General features: G+C 43.1%; 1 protein-coding gene across 1 annotated transcript; it reads left to right on the top strand.

The window, feature by feature from the left end:
* The first annotated feature begins 2998 nt into the window (after positions 1–2998).
* LOC127769486 (U-box domain-containing protein 29-like) lies at positions 2999–4835 on the top strand. The gene has a single exon (XM_052295070.1). The coding sequence runs from the start codon at positions 3193–3195 to the stop codon at positions 4546–4548; it is 1356 nt and encodes a 451-aa protein (XP_052151030.1). The 5' UTR covers positions 2999–3192; the 3' UTR covers positions 4549–4835.
* Positions 4836–15662: the final 10827 nt, after the last annotated feature.

Genomic DNA, 15662 nt, shown 5'->3' on the forward strand with positions numbered 1-15662 from the left:
CCGAGCTGGCTGGAATGGCCGGTATCGTCGACAAGACTACAACCTCGGATATTTCAACCAAAATCACAATCAAATTTGACGAGCACATGTCATGCCAACATTCTCTACGCAGACACGGTGGGAGGAGGCGCCAGTTCATTTCTCGTTGTATGAAACGGCGATCGAGTTGGGCGACACGGTAACCAGCGAGCGACAAGAGGCGGACGCGAGCGCTAGCTCCATCGGCACCAGCTAGCGTGCGTGGCTCCATCTCCTCTCCCTCGTCTTTTCTTTCGCCTTCGATTTGGACGGGGAGGCCGACGGCGACATGGATCCGTATCATCCTTGACCATTGACCGGAGAACAAAATCCGTGCAGCCCAGCCAGAATAATAATTCCCCCAAAAACACAGACACGGCCATTTTTTCTCTTACTATGTATGTGTTTAGTTACTTTGGCTGTAAAGTTCTCTTTAAAGTATATCGACGTATATTTGAAGTTTTAAACGCAGACTAATAATAAAATAAATTATAGAATCCACCTGTAAATTGTGAGACACATTTTTTACTCAATTAATCCGTCATTAGCAAGTATTTACTGTAACATCACATTGTCAAATCATATAGTAATTAAGCTTAAAATATTCATCTCACAATTTACATGCAAACTGTGCAATTAGTTTATTTTTTCTCATATTTAATATCTTATGTATGTGTCCAAACATTTATACGACTTTTTAGCCAAAAGTTTTTGGATCTCTTACACGGCCTTATTCGTTTTTCTTTCCAGTTTTCTCCACTGGAGTACGTGTTTATATATATATATATATATATATATATATATATATATATATATATATATATATATATATATATATATATATATATATATATATATATATATATATATCTGTGTGTGTGTGTGTATCGTTTTTCTGAAGCCGCACGACAGCGAGCAAAGCAAAGCCGGGGGGAAAGCGACCGCTCACCCCGCCCCATACGTCACCCTCAATTGCTCTTCCTTTGACTCATCCTGCTTTTCTCTTTGAATAACCCCCCCTCTCCTTTTCTTTTCTTTTCCTCGTGGTATTCCCCCCCACACGCCCTCTTTTTGTAACACGCTCTTTTGCGGGTACACACCCAACAAAACGGAAAGTTGCATATCTGTACTAGTACAGCATATCAATATGTAATTGTTTGTATGTTTTTTTCTGTTTTTTTCCCCAAATTCAAACCTGTTAATGTTCATATATGTGTATAATTTGAGAGTTACTACATACCAAAGCTTTCTCTGTGCTTTACTATCACAAATACTTGCTGTTCTTTATGGTAGTTAATCTTCCAAAAAATCAACAATCGATATTTTTATTTTAGTTGGACAGATTAAAAAATACATACGTATGGAGTATTATATTTGAAAATTATGATACTTAATGGATTATATTTTAATACAAATTTAATCGAATTGCATTTAGGATTTCGTATCGAATAAATGAAAAAAAATGTATTTACCATGTTTTAGAAAACCACGTATGAAATCTTATTTAAATATTTGGATTGACATAACCTGATTGGTTGAGCAAACTTGATAAGTCGTAAAACAAATAAACGAAGCACCAAAAATAATTTTAAGGTAAGACTTCTATATACTCCTTTCCTATGGGTCTAAAAGTCAAGCTGGAAAATAGAAAACAATAAAAAGACAAAACTAACTCTAAAAACTAAGCTCTAAAATCCTTTTTTAAAAACAATCTGAATCTCGGATTTGAATTAATACTAATTAAACTATTTAAATCTCAATATAAATTAATATTAACTTATATCCAATTTATTATTATATTGTTATATTTTAAGATAGAAGGAGCAACTCGTTTCTGTTCACACTTCCTAATCTATCAGTTTTCAGATGAAAATTACTATACATACGATCCAACTATCCGATTTATGTATGACTATATTTGATTAACGGTCATAATATATATGAACATACGCTCTTTTAATTGATTTATGGTTGCATGTCTCTAATTGTACATGAGTTATACAATTAGATCGTATGTATAGCAATACTCTTTTCGGACCTCGAACTCAGGCCTTGTTTAGTTCCTAAAATAAAAACTTTTCACCCATCACATCGAATGTTTGGACACACGCATGGAGTATTAAATATGTAAAAAAAACCAATTACATAGTTTGCGTGTAAATTGCGAGACGAATCTTTGAAGCCTAATTGCGTCATGATTTGACAATGTGGTGCTACAGTAAATATTTGCTAATGACGAATTAATTAGTCTTAATAAATTCGTCTCGCAATTTCCTGACGGAATCTGTAATTTTTTTGTGGAGTGTAATTTGTTTTGTTATTAGACCACGTTTAATACTTTAAATGTATATCCGTATATCTTGTGTGACACCTAAACCTAAAATTTTTCCCCATCTAAGAGCAAGGATAATACTGGGATATAAACAAGCTATATGCTTACGTGGAAGAGAAAGATAAATAAAAGTGGAGAGTGTTGGCTCTCATGCAAGAGCTAACTACACACAAGCTCCAAGAAATATGCATTAAATTTATAGTGAGAGAAAGAGAGAGGATGGAGAAAATAAAGATAACCTTAGAGCAAGTTCAATAGAAGAGCCAACTACTAACTCCAGTTCATCTATAGCCAATGTAATAAACAATAGTTACATACTACACTATTAATATCTGGTCCCATCTATCATACACACACTGCGTTTTGGAGTCTGTGCTACAGCTGGCTACAAATATGTAGTCCGCTGCTCTTCTCTCTCCTTATTTAACTTCTTAAAATATATTTGCAGCTGGCTTATAGCCTACTATTGTACCTGCTCTAATATAGCCAATCTACTATACATATTAATTTTAACATAGACTAATAGTAAGTAGTGAGCTATACTATTAAACTGGCTCTAAACAAGGCCTCCACCTGATTGATATCCCTTTGTCATCATTTCCAAGAGGGAATTTCTTCCACAAATTAAACACATATAGGGACATAGCTGAAAATGCCGTTTGGCAAGAGAAAAAAAAATATTTTGTAACGGTAGTGGTGGGCTTTCACACGAGCACGGTAGACCAGCGAGCAAAGACCCACTCCACCACACTTCCATATTACCACCACCCCCCACCTTCTCGCTTTCCTCTTCCTCTCCACTTCCATTTCCAAGAATCGAACGGAGGCGTCTCGCCATCGCCATGGGCAGGAAGGAATCGTTGACGACGACGACGACGGCGGCGGCGGCGGCGGCGGCGACGAGGAGCATGAGGCTGCCGCCGCAGCACCAGGCGCTGGAGGTGAAGATCCCGAGCTTCTTCCGGTGCCCCATCTCCCTCGACGTGATGCGCTCCCCGGTCAGCCTCTGCACCGGCGTCACCTACGACCGCGCCTCCATCCAGCGATGGCTCGACTCCGGCAACACCACCTGCCCCGCCACCATGCTCCCCCTCCCTTCCACCGACCTCGTCCCCAACCTCACCCTCCGCAGCCTCATCTCCCACTGGTCCTCCTCCTCCTCCCCCGCCACCTCCGGCGATGCCTCTGTCACTTCTTCCCCCGCGGGCCTTGTCCGCCAGGTCGCGTCGCCCGACGCCGACCCTTCCGCGGCGCTGCGCCAGCTCGCGGCGTACCTCTCGGACGACGACGTCGACGAGTTCGAGAAGAACGCGCTGGTGGGCGCCGGTGGCGCCGCCGAGGCCGTGGCCTCGGTGCTCCGGAGGAAGGGCGAGCGGGAGGTCGGCGTGGAAGGGTGCGAGGCGGCGGTGCGGGTGCTCGCCGCGGTCGTCGCGATGGATGGAGTCGAGGACGCGAACAAGAGGCGGGTCGCCGCCGGGCTCGCCGCGGACGCCGCGGCGTCGGCGGCGTCCCTGGCGCGCGTGATGCGCGGAGCGAGCGGGCTGGAGGCGAGGGTCGACGCGGCGAGGCTGGTGGAGTTCCTGCTCGCCAATGCCGCCGACGAGGCGAGGGAGGCGGTGGCCGAGTCGGCCGAGCTCGTCGCCGAGCTGGTGCGGCTCGTCGGCCCCGCCGACGAGAAGGGGAGCCTCGATGCGAGGGCCGTCGGCGCGGGCCTCTCCTGCCTCGCCACCATCTCCCGGTCGCGCCGCGCCGCGCGCGCCGAGATGGTCCGCGCCGGCGCCGTCCGCGCCGCGGCGCGCGCGCTGCGCGCCACGGCGGCGGACCCGGCCGCGTCCGCCAGGGCGCTCCGGGTCCTCGAGTCCGCCGTCGGCTGCGCCGAGGGCCGCGCCGCGCTCTGCGAGGACGCCGAGGAGGCCGTACCCGCGGTGGTGGGCAGGATGATGAAGTCCGGCCGCGACGGCGCCGAGGCCGCGGTGGCCGTGCTCTGGGCGGTCTGCCACAAGTACAGGGACCGGCGCGCCGCCGACGCCGCGGCGGCGTCGGAGGGCGGCCTGACTCGCCTCCTCCTGCTGCTGCAGAGCGGGTGCTCGCCGGCGGCGAGGCAGATGGCGCTCGAGCTGCTCAAGATTTACAAGGTGAACGCCAAGAGCTGCCTCGCCGGCTACGACTCCAAGACCACCCACATCATGCCGTTCTGAACTGAAAAATCGAAGCTTTTGGTCAGGGCCATCATGGAACAGGAGATCAACCTTCGTGTTCCGTTCTTTTCTTTCTTTTCTTCTTTTGTTCTTTTCTAAATGTAATTTGATGATAGAGAAAACAGGAGGAGATCGAATTGATTTGTGGAGGGAAGAAGAAAAAAATAATCTGTACATGTGTAGGGAGAGTTTTGATAGGAAAAGAAAAATCAATGGGAAATTAACCGATGAGTTGTTGATTCTTAAGTCCAAATAGATTGCAATTGCGTGATCAGAAGTTCAGAACAGCCACATGTACATCTCCAAATCATTCACAACTTTTGGGAACAAAGTGAAATGTTCATTTCAATTCTATTGCGTGGTAGTAGTAGAGATTACAAATCCGCATGGCGTATATTAATCCAAGTCAGAAAGCAACACGTATGGTCATCAGAGAGGATAAGCCTAATGAGACATCATCTCCTACACGATGGCGCTTAGTAGACTAGAGCCCCTGTTCGATTTGACCGGTCATGCATCATGTCTGGCTCGCGCTCTCTCCAGTACGCAAGCAAGCAAGCAAAGGGAATACTGAAAGAATATATCTTGACTAATAAGCTCCATCAGGCGCCGTTTGGACTGTGATAAGTACTTCCCTCAATCCGTTCCTAAATATTTAACACATCCCTTATTTAGTTGTCAATTTTTTCTTCAAACTTTTAATTTTTTTTCATCACATCGAAACTTTCCTACACACCTAAACTTCCAACCTTTTTATTCGAACTTCCAATTTTAGTCAAACTTCTAATTTTAACGTGAAACTATAAACACCCGCATTTTTTTAAATATGTTTAACCATTTGTCTTATAAAAAAATTATGTAATTATTAATTATTTTCTTATCATTTGATTTATTGTTAAATATACATTTATATACACATATATTTTTTTACATATTTTATAAAATTTTTTGAATAAGATAAACGACGTCAAAGACGGAGGGAGTATAATTTTTTTTCCCTGCTAAACTAAAGCGTTCTCAAACTGTTCCAAACAAACCGGTCTGAAATTCTTGATGTGATCACCTAACTTCCTTTTGCTTTTCTAATGTGATCGTACGTGCGAGTAGGCGGCCGGACAGGCAAAGAACCAGAGTTTCCGGTGATCTTTATGGTTAAAGTCGTAACCAAAGGCAACAGCGAGTCAATCTCGTGCAGCTCGTAAATTATTGTTTAGGAGATACGGGCAGGCAGGCAGTGGTGATGGTTGACTCACGAGGACGTAGGATCCTAGTAATTAGGGGAAAATATCTCTTTTTTAAAGGAAAATGAGAAAATATTAGGGGAAAAGATGGTAGTAGTACGTGCTAGGGAGGCGACAAAAGAAGGAGAAGGCCGGCCATGCCGATCGATGCCGGCAAGGAAGGTCCGGAAAGGGGGCCGTGGTTGTTAATGTGCCCTTCTTTTTACTGCAGCCGTGTCCTACCGATCACTATGCAAGTTGGTCGCCGTGTTAATTGTGTCCACTTTCTGTTTGATCGGCTATGGAACACTCGATGAGTAAAAGAAAAATAACGGTATAGCTAGCCATATTTTTCATCAAAAAATAGTCGGCATGTATTTACATTGTAAGTCCCTAAATTACATATGTAATTTCAGTGTATTTACAATGTAAGTCTCAAAATTACATATGTAAGTACTAAAATTACATATGTAAATTTGAAAATTACATACTACTGTGTAAGTGGGGTGTAAATGAGGTGTAACTACTGTGTAAGTGGCTGAAAAAAATCGACTGTAGCATATGGCGCCATATTTCTAGCAACTCCGGAAAAATAATACTCCTTCTGCTCCGAATTATATGCATTTCTAGCTATGAATCTGATTTTTTTTAAATTACACAGCACAACACAGACACACCCACCCCTATAAATGCACGTACGCAAACCCTACCCCTATGAGCATCTTTGAAGACCGGGTCGGCAAATCCTGGAGATTGACGAAGTCACCACAAGCGCCTCGCTGTCGACGGGTACGTCGCCTACCACTGAAAGCACAAAGTCGTTAAATACTGGAAAATTCGCTCTCATGGAGAGTCGAACCCAAGACCTAAGGTGCTACTGAATCTCTTGTAACCACTAGGCTACAAGCTCTTTCGCATGAATCTGAAAATTTTAGAACAGAGTCTAAATTCATAGCTAGAAATGCATATATTTCGGGACGGAGGGAGTACTACATTTTACATAACTTAACTATTTAATTATAGCACTTAATCACCCAAACTACACCAAGCAGTTCTGCTTTCTCGGTCCGAAAAGTGCATTGTTGAAACTGGATTGGAACACCAAACACCTCTAGATTCGAGGGTTTCTGTTATAGCCGAACGCAAAGTGTTTTTAGTTTTATTTTATGCATGCACCCAACTATTGAAAACGGTTTAGTTTACTCCTTAATTAATAGTTTTTCTCTTTATTATTTTTCTCTATGTAAGTTGCATTTTGCACCGATATTCGGTAGGGTCGTTAGATGCATTACAACTTATATTATACCTCAATATTTTCATAATTTTGTTATCACTATATTTACTTAGATTGAAAACACCTAAGATTGGTTTAAACATATTTCAAATTTTAAGCAAATAGTAAAGAACTTAATTTTTTTTTGGAACTTCGATAATATTGCCATCTATTTATTAAAAACTTTTAGCTTGCAATATGATTCGTATAAAGAGAAACGTATATAAACGATATTAAGCAGTAAAGTGGACCTTTTTGAAAGTTTAAGGGGGTAAAATAAGAGAAAAAATAGTTTACAAGGTTAAGTGATTCTGAAATAGTTCGAGAAAGCAAAATGGATAATTTTTTAATAAAAAAAGGCAGAAGTGCTAACACGATGGGTGTCGTTTGTGGATCTTTTAGGACTTATTGGAAGGCATTTTTTGAGTTGCGACTTGTATAAACTAAAGACACGTTATTCAAAAATGTTAGTATACCCATTCGGTTCAAACTATTTGTCATTCTAGCTAATTTCATCTAAACAGGAAGATGTGTGGTAAATTACATTGCTACCCCTCAATAACTATATGCGTAGTAGTTATCGAGGGTAGAGATGGAACACTTAACTAGTGGATGTCCCTAGCCCTCAGTAGTATTTACAGAAACTAATTAGTATGGATAGCTTGGCCGTGCCTCGGATTGATTGGGTCCAATCACGCGCCTTGACGGCCCGTTTGGTTGGAGGAAGTTTTTAGGAGGGATTGGGAGTTTAGAGGGATGAGGCTATTAAGAGTTTGGTTGGGAGACATGGAAATTTTGGTGGGATGAGGATGGGGAATTGAGGAAGGAACTCCCTCCTTTTCAATACCTGGGTAGGGGCAGGTAATTGGGAGGGAATTCCTCCTTTACTTTGTTTAAGCAAATCTCAGCCATCCGTTTTTATTAATGACCTAATCTCCAACTAAATTCCCTATCAATTTCCATCACCTCTACCAAATAAGATATTGAGACTAAAAATCAAATTCCCATCTTAATCTCATCATCAATTCCCTCGTGTAAACCCCCAATCCCCTTCCCTCGAGTTACCAAACAAGCCGTGAGCGGAATTCTCACAGAGTGGGAATAAGGGCAAGTTATATAGTGGAGGTGAATGCCACATCTAATTTAAACCAGGCTATCTTATTATTAATTAAGAGATAACAAATTCAACATATCACATCTAATACACAAATCCTAATATTAGTTTACTCTTAGAGCAGGTACAATAGGAGACTATTAGCCAGCTATAAACATATTTTAATGATATAAAAGATGAGAGAGAAGAGCGGCGGGCTACAGATCTGTAACCAATTGCAGCACGGACTCCGAGACGCAATGTGTGTATGACAGGTGGGACCGTATATTAATAGTATAGTAAACAACTATTGTATGAATTGACTATTAGATTGGCTATAGATGAATTGGAACTAGTAATGGGCTATACTATTAAAGTTGCTCTCATATCATCTTGCACTTTTCTTGGAGATTGTGTGAAGGTTGCCCCTTGTATGCGTAATGGCTTATTCTCTCTTCTAACTTCTCTCCTCCACCTCATCATTTAATCCTATATGACAAATTTAGGGGTAACATGTAGGGGCTTATAGTACTTGTCCTAAGGGATTTTGCTACATCTACGATGCCGCCTCGGCCTTTGTCTTCAGTCTAGTGGGACTCTCAACCAATTACATTTTTTTACTCATTTAATTTCTCCACATAATTTCTTTTTAAAACCAATTAAAATCTCTTCATTTAATATACTTTCTTGAGGAATTGCTATATTTTAAGATAAATTTTAAATGCTAGAAGTCGCATGATTTGGGATGAGAGAGTATTATCTTAACACTCGTGTCCAACCCTAAAAAGTTTTATATTTTGGAAGTGAGATAGTGCATAGTAACATTGAAGTTGTCAACAATTTAAGGTTGTTCAGATTATAGTCAAAATAAACCTTATCAAAATTTGACATTGCCATTTGGCAATATTGGCCAAGTTTTGGCAGGATTTCTGATGTATTTAATAAAGTTTGGTAAAAAATTAAATCGATACATCTTTAACAACTTTATTATAAAATTGTATGGTTAAAATGACATTAATCTGAACAACCTCTTAGTAGAGCAAAATTGGCTCCAATAAATCGAATGGCAAATTACTCGCCCTTAACTTGGCACGTGCTAGGAGACGAGGATGGTCTGATCTGGTAGAGTGCCGAAGATACTCCCTCAGTCGCAAACAAAACCCAACGATCTAGACTGTGTTTAGTTCCTGAAATTAATGAGAAGTTTGGAAAAGTTGGTAGTTTGGAAAAAAGTTAGGAGTTTATATGTATAGAAAAGTTTTGGATGTGATGTGATGTGATGTGATGGAAAGTTGAGAGTTGAGGGAAGTTTGGTGTGAACTAAACACACCCCTAACCTGGACAATGAACCTAACAAGTCTTTTTGTTAAGATTTAGTACTCCCTCCGTCTCTAAATATAAGAAACGCATCCAACCAAAATCTCTTATATTTAGGGACGACGCATCTAACCAAAATCCCTTATATTTAAGGACGGACCAAAATCTCTTATATTTAGGGACGGCGCATCTAACCAAAATCCCTTATATTTAAGGACGGAGTGAGTATTATTTTAGAATAGATCATATTCCATCGTAGATTGTCTTTTTCCTTTTTGGATAGATGGACTATGAACAACCATATACGTAGTGCACGGTACCGCACGTTCCCCACTAACTATAGGCTACAGAGACCACGCGATCCGTGGACCGGCCATCTATCGCCCGCGCTACTACTGCGCTAGGTCGGGCCTTCTGCGTGGAGTTCACTCACACGGCGGATCCACGCAGCCACCACGAGATGAGATGACCAGGTGGGTTCAGAGTTGGGAAGAAGCAAACAAGTCAGTCATCAGTCTCATGGACGTCGTCGAATCGACGATTTTGGGTGTGCTTAGTGCACGCTAAAATTAAAAATTTAATTAAAATTGAAACAATGTGACGAAAAAGTTAGAAGTATATGTATATATTAAAATTTTGATGTGATGAGAAAGTTGAAAGTTTAAGAAAATTCTTTGGAACTAAACTCGGCCTAACGTACGCAGAGGTAGCAGCAGCAGGGGCTAGCTTAGCTGACGCCTTGACATGACTTAACTCTGCCTGCCTCTGACCATGTTATGTTGCCCGCACTACAGGGAAATCACAAGAACCGTGCACCGTAGCAGCTGCTAGTGCTCCAAACACGGCCGTCACTGCTCACTTCCGTGCCGTGCGCTGGTGCAGCTAGTCGTCTTCGTCGACGTCAACCTGCACCTTGTTTAACACCAAAGTTATTCTTTAAACTTTTAACTTTTCTATCATATTAAAATTTTTCTATACACACAAACTTTTAACTTTTCCGTCGTATCATTCTAATTTTAATCAAACTTTTAATTTTGTCGTGAGCTAAACACAGCCCTGGTTTACTTGCTTTTCTTTCTACTCCTAACCTTTGCACTAGTAGTATGAGTTGAATTAAGAGGAGCTAGCCGGTGATCGATGGGCCGATTTCCATCTGCTTCATTTCCAGGCTGTTACGCGGATGGAAATTGGCCGAACAACCGACCGGACCGATTGTGCCTGGTAGTTTCGGCTTCAGGTTGTTGCTCAATTGGGCTACGGGTCGGGCCTATAATTGTATAGCCCTTGCTTTCCAACTTTGAAGGCAGGCGTACCTACTTCACTACCGTGTACTCGATCAGTGGCGTACTAGAAGATGACGGAGTTAGAATGAAATAGAGAGGAGTGTTGCTCACTTGCTTTATTATATTTTAAATCGAGTTTAGGCTGTTATAACTGCTTAAATTTAGATTGAGGGGATATACATATGATGAAAATAGATGAGCTATAGCTAAATAGATGAACATATGCCTAGTTCCTGGGCCTCTTCTATATAGCCCTACCGCTGATTAAAATAACATACATACGAATTAATTGTATTCCCTCCGTCCTAGAATAAATCAATGAAATATGGAATGTGACACATTCTAATATTATAAATTTGTATTACCTTTATCATAAAACAAATCAACCTAATTCGGGATATACATATTCTAACTAGTTGATTTATTTTAGGGTGGAGGAAACAGTAGCTAGAAAGACTCCACCGTGTATATAAGTTGTGGCATGCATGGGTAGAGCGTTTCCACGCAAACTAATTAAGCACTGCAAATATGGGTGGCAAAGTTGCTCTCCTGGTGGTCCTTGTGGCCATGAGCGTCGTCCTCCTGGAGACCCAGGCGAAGACAAAGCCGAAGGCGGAGGAGAAGCCACCCAAAACCAAGGAGCACAGGCTGCTGAGCCACCCCGACAAGCCGCCGCCTTACCGTAACTCACACACCAAGACGAACACTCCAAGGACGCCCCTCTACGCGCCGCCCCCACCACTTCCTCACACCTCCCCTACTCCCGAACCTACGCCTCCGACGTACAGCCCCATCGCTAAGACGACCATGCGGGCGGATCGATGGCGTCGTCGAAGTGAAGGGGAAGCGTGTGTCCGTGTATGGGGTGGTGTACCCTGTTAGATACAGAGTACCCTCTCTATCCAAAAAAAGACCAATCCTACTTACAAACCTGGACATATATGTGTCCAGATTTGTAGTTAGGAATTCAGTTTTTTTTTGGATGGAGTAGTATAATCTTAACTTGATTAGTTACGGCATGTTATGTGTGGTGCATGCATGTGCGCATTGAGTACTTTTTTGTTTAGCGAACTGGTATAAGATTGTGCTAATTTTATTTCATTGAATAAAGGATATATTATTACAGCCCCTAGGGGCTATAGCGTCGATATACCTTTTATGATTATACCGAGGGGTAGAGAAGGAAGGAAATAGATGGGATGGCAATGGGGGCTCTCATCTTTTTTTTTTTTTTTTACAACCGGGCTACCATGTGAACACCATATCAGTAGAAAACACCCTTAAAATAACCGAGGGAGTCGTTTTTGTGCTGGTTTTAACACTTAGGAGATGCAATACACCCGATTTTGTGGTTGAGTAATACAAATCAGATTCACTAATAGTTAAGGGAGTTAGAATGAACTTTTTTTCCCGATTACGGACTTGGTTTCAAAATTCTGACTTTGGTTGTTTGGTGGGCTATGGGCCGGGCATCTAATTGTATGGACCATTGATTGCTGGCCCCAACGGCGTGCCATTGAACGGATCGAGCTCTTCATGCTAATGGCCTCAATTCTTGACTCCTGCATTGGCTGACGCAGATGCCACAGACAAATAATAGCCTTAATTAGCCGCTCGCTTAGAGCAGGTACAGTAACAGGCTATATAAGCCAGCTGCAAATATATTTTTAAAAAATAAATCAGGAGAGAAGAGCAGCGGGCTACAGATTTGTAGCCAGCTGTAGCACGGACTCTAAGACGCAGTGTGTCTATGACAGGTGGGACTAGGTATTAATAGTGTAGTATGTAACTATTGTATGAATGAGCTATTAGATTGACTATAGATAAATTAGAGCTAGTAGTTGGCTATACTTTTGAACTTGCTCTTATCTGACTCTCGCCATGGTTTTCTGGTTCCATTCCTGTCTAGTTGTCCTCTGAGTTTATCTCAACAAGATGGGGCTCCATGGGGGTAGCGTCCAAAAGATCATTCAGCTCCCTGCTCGGCTGCTCTTCGGTGTACAGGCACCTTCACCCCGAGCAAACCCTGCATCTCTGCTCGGCCAACTTTTGTCCCCTCGCCGCTGCATCGACATGTCAGCGTGTGCAACTTGTGTACTAATCTCTCCGTACCAAAATAACTCAATCTAGAATGTGATACAATAAATCTAAACAAAGAATTATCTTGATTTATTGTATTAAAATGTGTCATATTTTATCGAATGTTAAGTTATTTTGGGACAGAGAGAGTACTAATATTTCCAACTTGCAGATCCAATTTGAGAATTCTATATCCGTGGGTTCCCGGTCCTAAAGATGTACTAACATGTGGGAGCCATATCTCTAACGCCGGCTTTTCTAGTAAGAGCAAGTTTAATAGTATAGTCCACTACTAACTTCAAATCATCTATAACCAATGTAATAGTCAATATATACAATAGTTGCTTACTATACTATTAATACCTGGTCTCACCTGTCATACAAACATTACGTCTTAGAGTCTGTGCTGTAGCTGGCTACAGATCTGTAGCCCACTATTTTTCTTTCTCTTCTTTTATCTATTTAAAATATGTTTATAGCTGGCTTATAGCCTGCTATTGTACCTGCTGTACTAGTTCTTTTACATGCAATCTTTTAGTGCATCGATCTTGCAAACCAGAGGTAGATAGGCTCGTAGTTAAATGGCGCCATTGCGAAAGCTGTTGGTTTCCATGGCAATGTTTCAGAATTCTTAGGTAGGTCAGCACATGCATGCACATAAACATGAAGCAAGATGCTGAGCACAGCTCATTGTTCAGTGGATGATGCAGGGAATTACAATTAAGTACTAGATTATTAAAGGAGTTGAGACCATTTTCTGGGACTGCTACTGCAAGGCATGCTTGGGGGGTTCCTGCCAATGCATGTTAACAGAATCCTTTAAGCTGCCAAAGCTCCTTCAAAATCTAACTGAACTTGGTCTGTTTCTACTTTCTTCAACTCATCAGCAGCATTTTTCAGAATGTGCAATATTGCCTTTGGCAACTAGCCAACCACATAAGTTGAAGTTTCTTCTAATGTCTTTTCTTGGACGAATTCCTTCTGATGTCTTGTCACTGAAACAATTGCTCAAGCTAGCGAGACATGTATCATGCGTTCCTGCCATGCGTGGCTCCTAGAAAGCATTCAACGAAATCATGGTTGCTCGTGCTTTGTAAAAAAGTTTTTTTTTTTTTGCGGGGGTGCTTTGTAAAAAGTTGAAGAGAGATTCTTTCCTATCATCTGAACCACGTACCTAGCTCGACCCAAAGCATATCAAAACCATATATGCATGCTAGTAGCTAGCTACTGAAACCACGAAATATACACAGAACCCCCCTAGCTCGTATGATCGTCGCCAGGAGCCTACCATTTTGCCAGTGTATGTAGCAACCATAAAATACTTGCGTACGACTCCTTTTACGAGATAGAGAAATGCCCTCTCCAGAACTTTCTAGAGGTGCGTGAGAATCTCATCTGCCCGAATGAAGAATTACACCACTGCCAAGTGACAACATGCAGGAAACGTGAGAGCATCATCCACATAAACCGGGATGGGCTAAAATTTTTAAGTACTACTCCCTTGGAAATTTTTAATTTTTAATCCCTTGAAAATTTTTAATTACTACTTTCTCCGTTTCATATTATAAGACTTTATATGTCTAGTTTCATTAACATATATATGAATATGGACAATGCTAGAAAGTCTTATAATATGAAACGGAGGGAATATTGAGTAGAGTAATTTTAAACTCACAAATCAATAAAGCCAGATACTCATTTTCATGACCATTTCAATAAATCCTAGCCGCCCTCGCCGGCACATCCTCATCCCATCCTCCACATCGTCGCTGCCGGAGCTCCCCGGCGGCGAGCCAGAAAGGCGGTGGCAAGGCCCAAACAGCTCGGCGGAACCGCCCCTACGCGAGGAGGACAGAGCAAGGCCGACAATGGCACGGCCGGAGGCGGAGACGACGGGTCAGCGGGCAACGGATCTGGCGCCTCTGTGGCCGGATCTGGCCCCCTCACCCGCGGATCCGGCCAGCGCGGTGGGCGACGCGGCGGCTAGCGGCACGAGGGAGGACGGCGAGGCAGCCTAGCGCGGTGGCGGCGTGGGTGTTGGTGCCGGCTTTTGCTCTGCCCGGCGTCCTCGTCGGTTGGCCGCGACGCGTGCAAGATGGGCGGGATGGAGGAGGTCGAGGCCGCGTGCCAGGGCAAGGCGGCGCCGGAGGTGTGCAAGGTGGCGGCCGGCGACACAAGATGCTATGGCCGGAGCGCGGCCATGGCCGGCAACGTAAGACTGTGGGCAGCGATGCTGCGCGAGGAGGAAGCCGGTGCGGTCGCGCTTGGTCAACCAAATTCTTCTCTATTGACAGCTCGAGCTGTGGGGTGGTGGGCTGAGCTTGGGTGTTGAAGGATAGTGTGGTGGTCCGGCGATGGTCGTTGTACGGGATGGTTGTGTGGAGCTTTGATTGGGAATCGCTGGCGAAAGCCTTGCTAGGCCACGGGCCGGCATGACGACAACGACATCTTTAGGCATTATTCCCCTCCTTGGAGGCGTCGTTCTGGCGTTGACCTCTCCTAGCACCAAGAACCCTCTGCTTGCAATGGGTCATTGGTGGATTCCTGCAATGTCTCCGAAGCTCTACAAGCCTAGGGTGTTTTGACGAGGCCTTCACTGCCTTGGTTTCGTTCCTTGCTCTACGATGGGTGTTCATCACTCTTATCTGGTTATTGTTGAGTAGAGTCGGAGCTGCTTCGCTGTAGGGGTGCGACGAAGCTTGGCAATGATGATACAATGCAATCTCTTTATTGGATTATTGATGCTAGTTGTGAGTAGGATTGGTTCCTTAGTAGTTTAGGCTGATGTCCTTCGTGGGTGTCATTTTTGTTTGTTCATTTTGGCGTTGGAGTAGCATCGCCATGAAGTC

This window comes from Oryza glaberrima, chromosome 4 (assembly GCF_000147395.1).
Source record: "Oryza glaberrima chromosome 4, OglaRS2, whole genome shotgun sequence".
Classification (NCBI taxonomy): Eukaryota; Viridiplantae; Streptophyta; class Magnoliopsida; order Poales; family Poaceae; genus Oryza; species Oryza glaberrima.

Coding starts and splice junctions, on each gene's coding strand:
- LOC127769486 (XM_052295070.1), top strand. CDS start 3,193: ATGGGCAGGAAGGAATCGTTGACGACGACGACGACGGCGGCGGCGGCG.